General features: G+C 38.2%; 2 protein-coding genes across 10 annotated transcripts in view; one reads left to right on the top strand and one right to left on the bottom strand.

The window, feature by feature from the left end:
• Positions 1-15,529, bottom strand: part of acss3 (acyl-CoA synthetase short chain family member 3) — a 98,359-nt gene that overhangs the window by 8,047 nt on the left and 74,783 nt on the right. The window lies entirely within an intron of this gene.
• Positions 1-15,529, top strand: part of ppfia2 (PTPRF interacting protein alpha 2) — a 341,653-nt gene that overhangs the window by 309,814 nt on the left and 16,310 nt on the right. For 6 of the 9 annotated variants that reach the window (XM_008110919.3, XM_062982678.1, XM_062982677.1 and 3 more), the window contains 4 exons: positions 3,803-3,811; positions 8,579-8,660; positions 11,155-11,355; positions 14,186-14,248. In XM_008110919.3, coding sequence (XP_008109126.2) covers positions 3,803-3,811; positions 8,579-8,660; positions 11,155-11,355; positions 14,186-14,248 — 355 coding nt within the window. The remainder of the gene's footprint in view (positions 1-3,802; positions 3,812-8,578; positions 8,661-11,154; positions 11,356-14,185; positions 14,249-15,529) is intronic. The other 3 variants (XM_062982680.1, XM_062982674.1, XM_008110927.3) reach the window with 1 other exon arrangement.

Genomic DNA, 15,529 nt, shown 5'->3' with positions numbered 1-15,529 from the left:
CAACAGTAGTGAACCTTGATACTATAGGGATCCTTGGGACAACAACCGGGACTCAAGATGGCTTACGGACATTAAAATAAATAAATATAGATAAAAGCACAAATAGAAGCATAAGTTAAAATTAAGAAGTTATTGTTAAAATGCAACTAATTTAGCTACAAAATTTAAAAATTAGAACAAACTTGTTAAAAAGATAAAAGTCAGTTCCTAAATTTCTTGCCAGTGGAGGACATTGGGAAGAAAGCCATCCTAACTTCCGTAGGGAGAGAGTTCCAAACCTGGATGCAATAAAATACTCTCTCCTTGTGGTCCCATGCAAGGTGTCTGGACTAAGAAAATTCCTACCAACTTTCTTTGCTTTTATCATTGAGTTCATCTGAATTAAAAAACAAAATACAGAATTCCTAAAAATTATTCAAGCATCTTCTTTTGAATTACATTTTGCAATAATCAAATAACCAGGGAGTAAGTATGCATGCATATATGCATGCTTAAAATGGCTGAGATTTGAGATGCAGTTTTTGTTTTAATACCTCCCGTGCTTGAGTCCCCTCGGAGAGATAGGGCAGAATATAAATAAAGTTCTATTACATAATAAAGTTAATAATAATAAAGTTAATTTAAAACAATGTAACACCAAATATATATACCAATCATCCATCGGATTAAGGCTTTTGCACAAGGTCTGATGGATGATTGGTATATATATTTGGTGTTACATTGTTTTAAATTTTTATATATTGTATTTTACTATGTTATTTAATTATTTTAACTGTTTTATTCTTATTTTATTGTATTATGATGTACTGGTAGTGATCCTACCAGTTGTGTAAGCCGCCCTGAGTCCCCTCAGGGAGAAGGGCGGGGTAGAAATATTGGAAATATAAAAATATAAATATAAAAATATATTATTATTATTATGAAATATGTGATCGCATGATGCAATCTAAATGTAAGAGGTGATGCATTTTTCCTAAACTCCATCATCCCTTTTTATATTTTAGTTGAGTGTTTACTTAGAGTGGTTTGTCCTTTTCATAGTTGTTTCAAAAATACAATTGTCATATATAAAGTGTTGGTTTTTAATGGGCTTAGCAATTAAGTACATTTTTACTGGTACATTTTTAGTTAACTCTTATTACTTACTTACTTACTTCATTTCTATCCTGCTTTTCTCCACCCCAAAGGGGACTCAAAGCGGCTTAAAAACATTAAAATGCATCTCAATAAAATCAATAATCTAAAACATGAGTAATTAAAACACATATCAATCAATTAAACAGATTAAAACCAAATAAAATTAAAATACTTAATTATTTGATTATTTTCATTATTTTTATTGACCACTGCCTGTTATGACTTGAAATTTCTGTTTACTTTGCATTTGCATAAAGGCTCTTAAGAAATTTTTATATGTTAAGAGCTTTCCTGCTTTGACACACTAAACCCTCTCTAGTAAGCTTATTAGAGGATAGTGCAGCTCTCATAACAACTCACTTCCTGCCTACCTCCCAGGGGAAACAATTTGATTATCTTAGTGCTTCTCTACAGTATAGAATTGAACTGATATAATCCTTCGTACCTTTAATCAGGATTCCATGAGAACTGTTACAGGGAACTAGAGTTCCCTATAAGTCCCAGGATTTCATAAGATGGAAATTTGACAATTAAAGTAGTATCAAACTTCCTTAACTTCAGAGTATAAGCACCCTCTTAGTGAAATTAGGGGACATAATAAAGCCGCATGAGATGGGGTAAAAATGAATTCAGTTTGTACTCAAGCAGTCGTTGCAAACGCAAGATCGGGTTTTCAAATCTGTGTTCCTCAGCTAAAAAGAAAATGTCAGTCTCTTGCGCATCTTTTAAGAAGAAACAAAGGTGGCTCAATCTTTTCACAAGATAAAGATCCATTAGAGCAGTGGTTCTCAACCTGTGGGTCCCCATATGTTTTTGCCTTCAACTCCCAGAAACCCTAACAGCTGCCAAACTGGCTGGGATTTCTGGGAGTTGTAGGCCAAAACATCTGGGGACCCACAGGTTGAGAACCACTGCATTAGAGTAATCTGGCCCAGATTGCCTAAATAACCTAAAAACACCAAATCCAGTCTGATCATGGAAGCTAAGCAAGGTCAACCCTGGTTAGTACTTGGATGGCAAATTGCCAATGAATATTAAGTACTTTGGGCTGTTGCCTTAGGCAAGGATTGCCTTGCCTAATACAATCCTATGAAATTCATGGGGCTTGTCCTAAATTGACAGATGACTTGAAGGTACACTATAGTATCCTCCAGACATGCAAAGTTCCCATAATCTCCCAGCCACAACTTATAAAGGCATTATACTGGTGAAGGCTGCATTAAAGTAATCCATATGATCTGCTAAGAGGAATCTAAGAACAAAAACAACGTATCAGAGGTCTATCTAATCTCACAATATCACTCTATCTCAGTGTGCAGCCAAGAGCTCCTAAGAAGGAAGAACAGAGATATCTGCCCTCAATAATAATAGTTCAGTGCTATGAAGGTGTTGTTATAGATGTGTACAACTGAAGTGAGGAAGGCCCAAGGACTGGTTTTATGCCACTGAGTCCATATGTCTTGAGAGAAAATATCAGCCCAAAGAAATGAAAACCAGAAGTAGCTTCCTGTTGACCTCCAGCTTCTTCTCTTTCTCTTCCTTTGCACTTGGACAACTTTTGAGAAGGTTAGGGAACACTGCCCACCAAAAACATGAATTTGCCACTCCTAGAAGCATTTGGAGATAGCAAAACAGCTTTCTTTAGCAGAAAACAAATAGGCAGGGTTAGAAGGGGCTTTCAAGGGTAGTAGTGAGGTGCAAGAAAGGCCTTGGCAGACTAATGTAACGTTCAGGCTACACTTTGCCCATTTCATTATTCTGTTGCCATATTTATCACTCCCTGAATGTTGAAACGTGTAAAATGTCTGTTATGACCCAATACTCAGGTGATAACAATCTCTGCATCTCTAAATACCAGCTTGTTCAGACCTTTCCTTCACATGCAGCGTATCCTTCACATTGAAGACCATCAAATTTGCCTTAGGACCAAACTTACATGGTCTGAATTGATATGGCTGATTTTAAAAGAATAGTTTGTATCGAAAGTGGAGAGGATTCTGGCATGTGGAAGTCTAAGATTTAACCTTTGCTGCATCATGGCACTGATTGGATTTCCCCCCATATGATGATATTCACAATTGTATTGGGAGCGTGTGCTGCTCGTGGCTAATGCTGGAAATGTGCATTAGAAAGTTGCTCTTGGCCATGTGTATTATGTTTTCCTATGTCTTGGATGGCTTCAAGGAGAAATTAAAGAATTTGAAATACGTAATAGCTTCATTGCTGCAAATTGAGTAATTAACATGATGTTTTACATAATCATTTAGAGAGCTGATGTGGCAATTAGTAGGGAAGATGGTGGGAATATGTTGTCTTATATGTTGCCTGATATTTGTTGTGTTGTAATTGTAACCCTTTTGTGCCTTCAATATTCAGTGTACAATTCTTGGTTCAAGATCAGACCTGAATAATTGACACTATCAAAGACATACTTTTAACCATTTATTGAGACATCAGTGCTGTGCAAAAGGGGTTATAGATTTGGTTTGTCCAGAGAGAGAAAGATAGACAGAGAGAGTTCGGTTTTTGTGGAAGAATAAAATACATGCTGTGCTGCTTCTTTAATTTTTTACTCTATCATATGATTTCTTTTATGAATTAACATATATTCATTAATATTTGTGTGCTTTTCTTTTCCATTCATCTCTCTCCATCTCATGAAAAGCACATCTGGGTAAGTTAAACCACAATGGTTGCTGATCATACTCATTTTCAGCACCATGTTTGGATTTCTTATTTATTTTCTCCTCTTTATTATTATTTATATATAACCACTTTAATTTGCAGATCTCTACTGAGAATTTAACCAAAACTGGACTTTATATTATTCTGAATTGGACAGCATTTTGTTTATTCTTAGCTTTCGGGTATACTAGTGTTTTTTTTAAAAAATGAAGTGAGTGAAACTCTAGATCTACATAAATAAATTACAAAAACCTTGTGCCTTTGTAGTATGGATCTAGTGTTCCACTCATTCATTTATTCATTCACTTGTTCTATATGAGCTATACATATATATATATAGAACAGGGTTTTGTATTGATTTTTCCACTTTTAGTTACATTTCTTACCAATTCACTTGAGTTGCAAATTTACAAATATATTTTATTGCTCTTCTGCGTTTTGCTAAAATGATTCAGGCTGCAATCCTGTATCAATTTACATGGAAATAAATCTTATTGAAATAACATGGATTTAATACTCATTAAATGTGTATAGTATTGCTATGTCACAATCCTTTAGAATATGGCAGGAAAAGATTTTCTTGTGATACCTCACACAAACACCTTCAAGTATAGAATTTTTTAAAGACAAATCTATCAACTTTAGCATCTTCATAATTAAAAAGGGATTTTGAGAAGCCCTTTTCTTAGGCATGGGAACTTCAGATTTTATGTTAGAATGTATAACTACAAAGCTACAAGCGTATGGACTTAATATGGCTTAATATACGTGAAAATTTTAGTACAGTGGTTCTCAATCTGTGGGTCCCCAGGTATTTTGGCCTACAACTCCCAGAAATCCCAGCCAGTTCACCAGCTATTAGAATTTCTGTTAGTTGAAGGCCAAAACATCTGGGGACCCACAGGTTGAGAATCACCATTTCAGGGGGTCTGTGATTGTATCTAGGAAACATTTTGTGAATTGTGAGGCCATGTATTATGCAGATTGGTTGATTCATTGCCATGATGGTGGCATAATTTGAACACCACTCATTTCTTTTAATAATTTAAAGTTATGTTTCCTATTTCTAGTGGCTACTCAGCATTCCAAATGCTGTTTCCATTGACCCATTATAAGCTTTTAGTGAAAGCATTAACTTTCCCCACCTGGAAGCCCATGCTCTTTAACAAAGGCATTCAGACATTATTTAAGCAAGCTGTGAATAAACTTCCCCAGTGTTGCAATTTCAAAACTTTCAAATCTACTTTTTCATTTGTGTTTGGCAATGTCTTTATTTCGCCATAAAATAATGCAGAAAAATATATTGACCAACTGCAACTGTAGAATTACTCTTATCCATAATTCACAATCCTTCTGGTAGAAATGGAATCAAAATCAATAAAAACACTAGCTTTTGCAAAATGTTAGGTCAATTCAGTGGGGGCCTTAAACTAGATTACATCCTTGTTTAGATTTTATAATTAAAAGTGTAATTAGCACTATGTGAAATTGCCTAATTTGATTGGGAATTACACCCATTTCTTACAACCTCATCAGACTTGCTGCCTGAATGGTGGAGCCTGGCGGGAGGAACCAGTTGCCCCCGCCCCACATTACTCAGCTTCCCCCCCACCTCATCCCATGGGGGGAAGCATCCACTGCCCAGCTTCCCTCCGTTGACTCTTATTGAACATGGGGAGCCTCCTCTGTTGCTGCTGTGGCAGCATGCACCGGTTCCCCAATAGTTTTACAACCGAGACCTGCCTGAAGTAGTTTTACATTGTGGAATGGAAGCTGGTGAGCTCTATCGTAAAACTTTTGAGGAACCGGTGCATGCTTAACAAATAATGACATAGAAACTAAATTTGTTCCTGTCCTTTACTTACTGCATCTGTCACTGAAAAGATTTAGATCAATTATGAAACGGTGGTAGTTTTAAAGTACAGCTGTGTTATCTTTTTGGCTAACTCACTCAACCATGGAAACCCACTGGACAGATCATATTCTCTACAACTACTGATGGCATATAAATTGGGGCTCAGAATGCCATACATATGATCATTTCTCTACAAACTTATTAATTCAGTTTAGAGATGAAATTATGCCACTTGTAGATAAATGCTGAGGTCTGTTTTATTTTTGCCATACTAATCTTACTGCAGTTTGGAATACTATAATGAAATCTGAGAAGTAGAACATTTGAAATATTAACAACCTTTTAAAAATGGTGAAGGCTTGCAAAATGGGAAATGCTCATGAAGCCTTTAAAGCAGTGGTTCTCAACCTATGGGTGCCCTGGTATTTTGGCCTACAACTCCCAGGAATCCCTGCCAGTTTACCAGCTGTTAGAATTTCTGGGAGTTGAAGGCCAAAACATCTGGGGGCCCACATATTGAGAACCACTGATTTAAAGAGACAAAAATGATACTCCTAATTATTTGTATGACACATAATGGAGGATTATGGATTTTAATTATTTATTATTAAAAATATATCACTTGGGAGAAGTGGGGGGAATAAAAACAATAGTCTTTAGCAATGCATTAATTTAGGGCCTTTTGCTTATTAAAATTCCTAGGAAAGCAGAGCATGGGATTTTTGTAAGCTTCAATAGCTTTAGAGTGTTTCTATATAATTTAATGAAGTTGCTATAAACAAGCTCATTAATACATCTGGTTTAGCAAATTTTGTTGAAAAATATTATCAACAAGAGATTAATCTTTGGTATTCAGGTGTTCTGTTTTCAAGGTAAAGAGCTAGTCCACTGATTTTGGGCGGGGGGCAATCAAAATTAGTTTCACAGGCTTAAGATTGAGCCATGTCAGTAAGAGATTATATATATATATATCTACAACTTTATAACATGTGTATAGAAGGTCAGATTTTGAAAGCTGTCATGTTTTTGTATTAATGGATAATAGTGTAAATATTATTAAATGTTTTAAAATGATTATTAGCATGTACAAATCAGTTATCCTAGGTACAAAGAAAAAGACCTGAAAACATGTAGCCAATTATATTTTGGAGAAATACCCTGAAGCAGTTTGATCCGGAAGGGTCAAGTACTCAGTTTCATAAAGAAATAGTGAAGCATAACTGCCCCCTGTTCCAGTAAGCCGAAATGATTTCTTTTTTCACCTGCACAATGGCCACCTACAAAATAGTGTAACTTTGTTGAAACTTGCCTTGGTTCAAATATTGAAGCCAATAATTTGACAAAACTTTATGGCAGGGGTCCCCAAACTAATACTAATATTGTGCTATGCTAATAATATAATATATATTATATGTACATATAATATTGATACTAATATTATAATGCCATACAATATAATACTAATAATAATGCAACATAATAATATTAATTATACATTATATATTAAATGTAATATTACTGATAATATTACGGTATAGTGGTATAGTAAAATATAGTAATATCTAATGCTAATATGGTGCTATGCTAATAATATAATATATATTACAGTAGAGTCTCACTTATCCAAGCCTCGCTTATCCAAGCCTCTGGATAATCCAAGCCATTTTTGTAGTCAATGTTTTCAATATATCGTGATATTTTGGTGCTAAATTCGTAAATACAGTAATTACTACATAGCATTATTGCGTATTGAACTGCTTTTTCTATCAAATTTGTTGTATAACATGATGTTTTGGTGCTTAATTTGTAAAATCATAACCTAATTTGATGTTTAATAGGCTTCTCCTTAATCTCTCCTTATTATCCAACATATTCACTTATCCAACGTTCTGCCGGCCCGTTTATGTTGGATAAGTGAGACTCTACTGTATATATAATATTGATACTAATATTATAATGTCATACAATATAATACTAATAATAATGCAACATAATAATATTAATTATACGTTATATTTAATTGCAATATTACGAATAATAATACAGTGGTATAGTACAATATAGTAATATATAATGCTATTCCATTAATATAATATATTGTATGTACATACAACTTGTAAGCCGCTCTTGAGTCCCTTCGAGGCGAGAGAGGGCAGAGTATAAATGTAGTAAATAAACAAATAAATGTTGTCGGGAGGGGGGGGGTTTGCACTACAAATAAGACATGTGCAGTGTGCATAGGAATTTGTTCTTTCTTTTTTTCAAGTGATAATTCGGCCCCTCAACAGTCTCAGGGACCATGAACTGGCCCTCTACTTTTAAAGTTTGAGGACCCCTGCTTTATGGTGTATGAAAATACTTTTGCCACTTCTCTATCCATTTACCCCACAATGATATGGAATAATGTGAAACAACCAGAGCTTCTTTTCTTTTTATTGAAAGAGTGAACTTCAAAACTGACATTTGTTGGACAAGCTGTGAAAATTAATTCTGTCCAGCAGAAGGGATATGGAGTCCATACCTCATCAACTCCCCCCCCCCCCCCACTTTCATGCCCACAGTGGAGAGTTCAGAGAAAAACCATTGTCCTATCTTTCTCACATTTTTATATCTATTTATTTCAAAATGTAGTCTTCTTCATCTTGTCTGAAAAAAAGTTGTAATAAACGGTGTGTTAGTTTATTGTTGGATTTCAGGATAAAAAAATGTTTGACCAAAGAAGAAAAATATTCTCAACATATCAAGTAATACTCTTTCTAAATCCTGAATGGTTAACAACGTTGATGGATGATTGAAAAAGGTTGATGTTCAGTATCATTGATGCAGTATTCTACAATGTAATTGTACTTGAACGTTTCTAGGCACCACTGCATGTTTTAATAATTTGTGACACACTTTTAGGCATGAACTTCTGGAGGAGGCTCGGAGAAAGGGGTTGCCTTTTGCACAATGGGATGGGCCTACAGTGGTTGCTTGGTTAGAGGTAAGTCTTAGGAAGACCTTCTGAATGTGTGGGGATATTTGGTTTAATAATAATACTGCAATAACAATAATAATAATTTTATTTTTTCTCTGCCTCTCGTAGTTCAAGGTGGCTTACATTATAGCTAAAACACATAATCATTATATCAAATACACATATTAAAATATATTTCCACAAAATACATATATTAAAATACACAAAATAATGATTATAATGTAGTGGACATAACACACAAGTTTAAAATTAATGATTAAAACTGGTTGTAAATAAGTTTAACAGCAATATAACATTTTCTGTCTAGGTAGAAAAAGAAAGTTTGCCTGTGTTCCCAAAAACTTCCAATAACAACAACAACAACAACAACAACAACAACAACAACAACAACTTTATTTGTAGACCGTCTTATCTCTCTGAAGGGAGTTGGGGCGGTTTCCAGTATATATGGCAAACATTCAATGCCAACAAGGAAAAACATACACACAAATGACATCAAAACAGATCACATCAAGCAATATAAGTGGCCTAACTTTAAGCTTAATAACAGACAAAATTAGCCAAAGATAAAAACTTAAATACCCCATACAGACATAAATGCATAGTATAAACGTATCACTGGATAAAACATCTAAAAACTAACCTTATAGAGAGATGAGATTATTTTCAACAACCAACAGGCTGAAATCAATTCCAGCAATCATAATTGTTTATGATGTATGTATGTACTGTAGCTCAAATTAACAAGTTCTCTACTCCCCGCTCGTTCTAGAACTAGAGTGATAAAAACATGGCAAAACCTTTCTAAATGCTTGTAGCAAGTTAAGTCTAATTTGTAAATTTTGAAAGCATACCAAACTTATTGTGCTAGTGGTTCTTATTTTTTACCAGGAATCATCTTGCTTAAAGTGTCATTCAGCCAGTGGACCAGTTCAGAGGTGAATGTGCATATGTTTGCCCAGGCCAGACCAGCAATGCTTGCCAATTTTGTATGCGTGGATAATGACTTTGATAAGCAACCAGTTGCCTGTAGTTTTTAACAGAATGTGTAAAGTAACTATGCCACTAAAAGAGATAGCTGTCCATCTTTGTGCATACATTGTTAGAATTACAGAGCCATGATAGGTAGTGAGAATAATTTAACCCAACTCCTGATAGCCCATAGTTCATATCCTACTATCCTACAAATAACTCTTCTTTATCTGAGTGACAGGGACATCATAACGACACTATAGTTTCATTTTTTGCACCACCACCCCCTGGTGCCGTGGGAGGCGTGGTCGTGCGACGGGGGGTGTGGCCAAACCTAACCCCACCTCCCGCGCCGCGCACCCTGGTCCAGCCGGCCTGGCCCAGCCAGGCTGCGGCGGGAGCCCTTCCAGGCTGTGGCTGGGCCTTTGCCGCGCTGCGCGCCCTGGCCCTGCCTCCCACGCTGCACGCCCTAACCCCGCCTCTCGTGCTGCACGGGAGGTGGGGCCAGGGTGTGGTGGGAAAGTCTTTCCAGGCCACGGCGAAGGCCCATCCAGGCTGGCTGGGCCTTCGCTGCAGCCTGGAAAGACTCCCGCCGCAGCCTGGCTGGGCCAGGCCGGCCGGGTGAGCGTGCACGGTATGGGAGGTGGGGCCAGACCTGGCCCCGCCTCCCACCCTGTGTGCCCTGGCTCCACCTCCCATGCTCCGTGCCTTGGCCGCTGTGAAGGAGCCGGGGCCAGGGCGTGGGAGGCGGGGCCAGGTCTGGCCCCACCTCCCAGGGGCTCGAGAGCGCTCCTGGGAACATGGCACCCAATGCGGGGGCATGGTCAGCTTCCTGCATTGGGCTGGGTCTGATTGTGATGTCACTATGACAGGGGGGGAAAGGTCTATTCTGAATATTAAGAATTGGGGAATTACATTGAATGCCAGATACTGAGGCTGGTACAGAACTTGAAAAAATTGCTTTTGAGAAAAATGAACAAAATCCAAATGCTAGTCAATTACATCAGACCCATTTATTCAATGGGAATTTGGTAAATTAATACATAAATTCCAGAATAGATCTGCTCCGGTGGGATCGGCATCAAAGACCTTCACCATGCTGGCAGGGGGCATCTGAAAATTAGGACTTAATCACATGAAGGTCTTTGATGCCGGGGACCCCAGGGGGATTCATAGGACAGCGGTGCAAATCGTGAGGAGGCAGGGCATAACTGTCGCCCAGCACCCCACATTACCCGCTTACCCATCACATGCTGGAAAGTTTACCTTTTTGGCATGCTCTCATGCTATCCCAAACATTTCCAATCTGAACACAGGTAGTCTCCCTCTTAGAACACTTCACCAATGCAGCTGGCACAGAGCTCTACTAGAAGTAGCTCATCATGTGATGAGATCTGGCAGGCTCCAATCTGGCTGCATAGGTGAAGTGTTATAGGACGGGTAAATTTCCAAATACGATGAGGTCCTTAGTCCAAAAGAGCAACTTTTGCAGTGATTATGTCATTTACTTCTCCTTCTCTCTTAACAGTTGTGGCTTGGAATGCCTGCATGGTACGTTGCTGCCTGCCGGGCGAATGTGAAAAGTGGAGCCATCATGTCTGCATTGTCAGATACTGAAATTCAGAGAGAAATTGGAATCAGCAATCCTCTCCATCGCTTAAAGCTGCGCTTAGCAATCCAGGAGATGGTTTCACTCACAAGCCCCTCTGCCCCGCCAACATCTAGAACGGTGAGTCATCTGTTTCAGAAAAACCAATGAAGAATCTTTATGGATCAGGTAGAAGATTCTTTCAGTTGATCATTTTGTTTCTCTCAATGGCCAATCAGATGCTTCTGGAAAGCCACAACTAGAGCAGTGAAGAAGGCAGTAGTTGTTGTGTACTATTGCTCTACAGCCCTGGGTATCCAATGGATTTATTTATTTATTACTTGAGAACATGAAGGTTTTCATAATATTTGATAAGTGTTGTTAGACACACAAGGCTGGTCCTATACCCACCCAATTTGTAGCCTGCTTTGTGGACTGCTGATATTGGATAAATTAGAAATATAAATACGGTAAAATATTCCAGCCCTAGGAGTTTGGCAGGCAGCATCAGCAAGAGGTCACAAGGACCACTCTTTCTTCAGGCAGACAATGTCAGCATAAGGTGACCAATTTCTTCTTTAAGTGAGCAATCCCAGTAGTGTGGGCCCATTGCTCAGTTTCTCTCATTCAATCAGTTGGCAGCAGTCTCTTAGTGAGGCAAACAGGAGGAGAAGTATGTGGGCACAAGGTGTTTTTTTTTTAATATGGCCACAGACTTTCTTGTTATGGAGCTGAGCAGAAGCAGTGGCCTTTGTTCTCTCACTAAACTGGACAGCATCATTGGGCAGAGGAAAAATCACAGCTTGTATAGATGTACCTCAGCTGTTTACTGTTGGTATCTATGAATGCCAGAATGACACCAAAAGAGGTGTATGTAATTAGAATATGCCTAGGTATGTTGCTAGAATCCATGAAAGTGAAAGAATGTGAACTCTTTGCTGGAGCATCCACATTTGAAGAGAGAGACTGCGCGGTCACAGGTGGGTAAAAGAATTATACGCAATGACATGATATTCCGGATATGCTGTGTGGCCCATGAGGAAAGGTAGGAAGTGTATATACATATTAGCCAGTTAGTGAAGCAGAAGAGGTAGCCAAAGGAAGGCCTTGTCTGGCACCTAATATTCAGTAGAGCTCCATCAGGAGCATGACATAAATGTGACTCCTCTACCCCATTCATGAATAACAGTGAAGGCACTGCTACAGAAAAAGCTCTATTATGTGTACCCACCAACATAGATTCACAAGATCTTGGAACATGTAATGGGGCCTCGTCTGAAGATCAGAACATTTCTGCTAGGCTCATATGCTAGAAAGCAATCTTTCAGATTTGTTGGTCCCAAATTATTTAAGGCTTTGTAAGTCAACACTAGTCCCCTGAATTGAGATTGGAAGTCAGTGCAGTTCTTGTTACAACAGTGCTATGTGGTCTCTAAAATGCACAGCTAATACTAGTCTGGCTTCTACATTTTGCATTAGCTGCATTTCTAATGAAGTGTGCCCTCACAGATATAAAACACAATACATCTGGGTGGGCGGGAAGTAGGGGTTATAAAGGGAGACACCCAGTTGTATTGTGAAAGTAGACATCCAGTCACACAATGTCGGGCTTAGCCCACATATCTATTTTTGAGATCTATTTTTGACAGATCTAAAAATAACACATCCCAAACCAGCCCTTTCTTAAATAGGTAATGACTTATTTCTTCTACCTTAGAATGAAGTACCCATTTGATGACCTAATTTTTCCTCTGTTTCTTAAGGTTGTCATTCTTAATTACTTCCACAGACTAGATCTGCTGACTTTAATATAATAGCACTTGCCGTTTCATGAGGTTTTTTTTTAATTTTTCCCAGAATAGAAATAGAAGCAGGGTAAGAAGACTTATTAGTGCTTATTCCCTGAAGCAGGCACAACGTTACTGCCTCCAGAATTCAGACCTATATCAGCATTTTTTTTCTTTTTACACCACTTAAAAATACATGGAGACAACCTAATCAGATACTTAATGATAACACAAGCCATCAGAGGGTTGACATCCAGATTCATTCAATGTGCAGAGATTACTAGTCAAATCAATAAGGCAAACAGGATTAATGTGAGGTGTTCAAGAAAACTAAAAGAGCCGTTTGATTGCCTACTGAGAGCTAAATCCAGCTAATGAAAAAAAAAGATGCAAAAGATGATTGACTGTAAAACATTTAAGACCCTTCCCATAACACTATGACTGCAAGCTGTTGTCACAAATTTCACATACAATAAGCAAAGCTCAGATATCATCCTCCTCATCACACCACTTCGTATTTTCCTTATATGATTTTGCTGGACATATACGATTTTGCTGTTTTTTCCAGCTTATTTTTGAGACTTGGAGTTTTGATTCAGTACAAATTGGTTTGGGCTATACCATTCCACTCAAAATCTTTTAAAAGTCAATCCAACCCAGTTTGGAGCTGGTAAAGATGAACCTGAAGTGCCTCTATTTGCATTGTCCCAGTTTGGCCAAATGAATTGCACAACCCTACTTGAGAAGCAAAGTGTGAATGCTTTCACTCTAAGGAACACAACTTGGTAACTATTTATTATAGAGATAATATCATCCAGGATATACAGTGATTTACCTGGGAGAACCTGGGAATAAAAACTAAACTATGTTGGCACCAATCATATTCCTTGGAGACGTTCCACAATCGGGTGTCTGGTGAGAAGACTGAAGATAGTGGTTCTAATAGATGTACATAGAAATTACTTAAGTTATTTCTTAAGAATCCAATTTTTACATTTTTAAAGAGGAAGAAGATGCAAAGAGTTGTCTGTAGTTGTTTCAAGCTGCAGTGCAACTGAGGCAAGGACATGGTAGTGCTCATTGTGATGGTGTATGCTGTTAACTTACAGTGTTGCTGCCTTTCTTCTTTAACACTGCTTACCTAATGCGGATTCTACCTGCCTTCCTGCGGGCATTGGCAATAGCCCTCAGGCAACGTTTGGGTGACCCATGAAGAAATGGAAACGCTTGCAGCTCCAACTAAAACGGTAAGTTTTAATAGAAACTTCCACATTTAATTCAGTATAAAAATGCAGAATTGTGCCTGAAGATGAAATAACAATGTAGCAAAAATATACACATACACACACATATACAGGCAGTTCACGAGATACAAACATCCTACTTACAAATGATTCATAATTAAAAATCGAGGTGATGCAGCAGGGAGAGAAATTTACACCTAGGAAATGCACTCCTGAAAGAGTTACCATGGGGAAAAGCTTTAACGCCAATCCTTGTTTCCACAAGACATTTATTTCAAAATCCAATTATCACAGGGACAGAAAGTGAGGTAAAATCTTCTGAACAGGGACACAGATAGCAAAACAAACACCACAGGGGTGTTAACTATTCCCTATGCTATCCAAAGTTTGTGTGTGTGTGTCTATATATCTATATCTATATATATGCTGGAGTTACACTTAAAAAAGTACCTCCTCCAACTTGCATACAAATTCAACTTAAGAACAAACCTACAGAACTTACTATGTTCATAACTTGAGGGCTGCATGTATATCTATTTTGATCTATCAGAGTATGCATTTATGTTCATTGATTGGTTTGTACCACCAGGGCTCCTACATGGCTTGATGGATCTGGACCAAACATGGCACACAGACCCTTCATAATCTGAATTAAAAGAATGGAAGGTTTGGAACTACAAAATCTGTCCCTTTTGGGAGCAGGGCAGGGCCCCAAAACCAAGCATCACCAAGGAGACACTCTAGAACAGTGGTTCTCAACCTGTGGACCCCCAGGTGTTTGGCCTACAACTCCCAGAAATCCCAGCCAGTTTGCCAGCTGTTAGGATTTGTGGGAGTTGAAGGCCAAAATATGTGGGGACCCACAGGTTGAGAACCACTGCTTTAAAAGCATTGCAATGGAACAATGGCTTTAAACTACTGGAAAGGAGATTTCACCTAAACATAAGGAAGAACTTCCTCACTGTGAGAGCTGTTTGGCCATGGAACTCTCTCCCCGGAGTGTGGTGGAGGCTCCTTCTTTGTAGGCTTTTAAGCAGAGGCTGGATGGCCATCTGTCGGGAGTGCTTTGAATGCGATTTTCTGCTTCTTGTCAGGGAGTTGGGCTGGATGGCCCATGAGGTCTCTTCCAACTCTATGATTCTATGAAGGCTTCCTCTGAGACCCATGTTTTCATAAAGACATTTAGCCATCAGACCTCTAAGATCAGACAGAGGGGGAGTTGTATTACATCCCTCTCTGAGCTCTTTGCCATAAGGCAGGCTTATTGTATTGGAAACACAAGGA

The sequence above is a fragment of the Anolis carolinensis genome, chromosome 5, assembly GCF_035594765.1.
Source record: "Anolis carolinensis isolate JA03-04 chromosome 5, rAnoCar3.1.pri, whole genome shotgun sequence".
NCBI lineage: Eukaryota > Metazoa > Chordata > Lepidosauria > Squamata > Dactyloidae > Anolis > Anolis carolinensis.
This window is presented reverse-complemented; position numbering and strand designations above follow the sequence as displayed.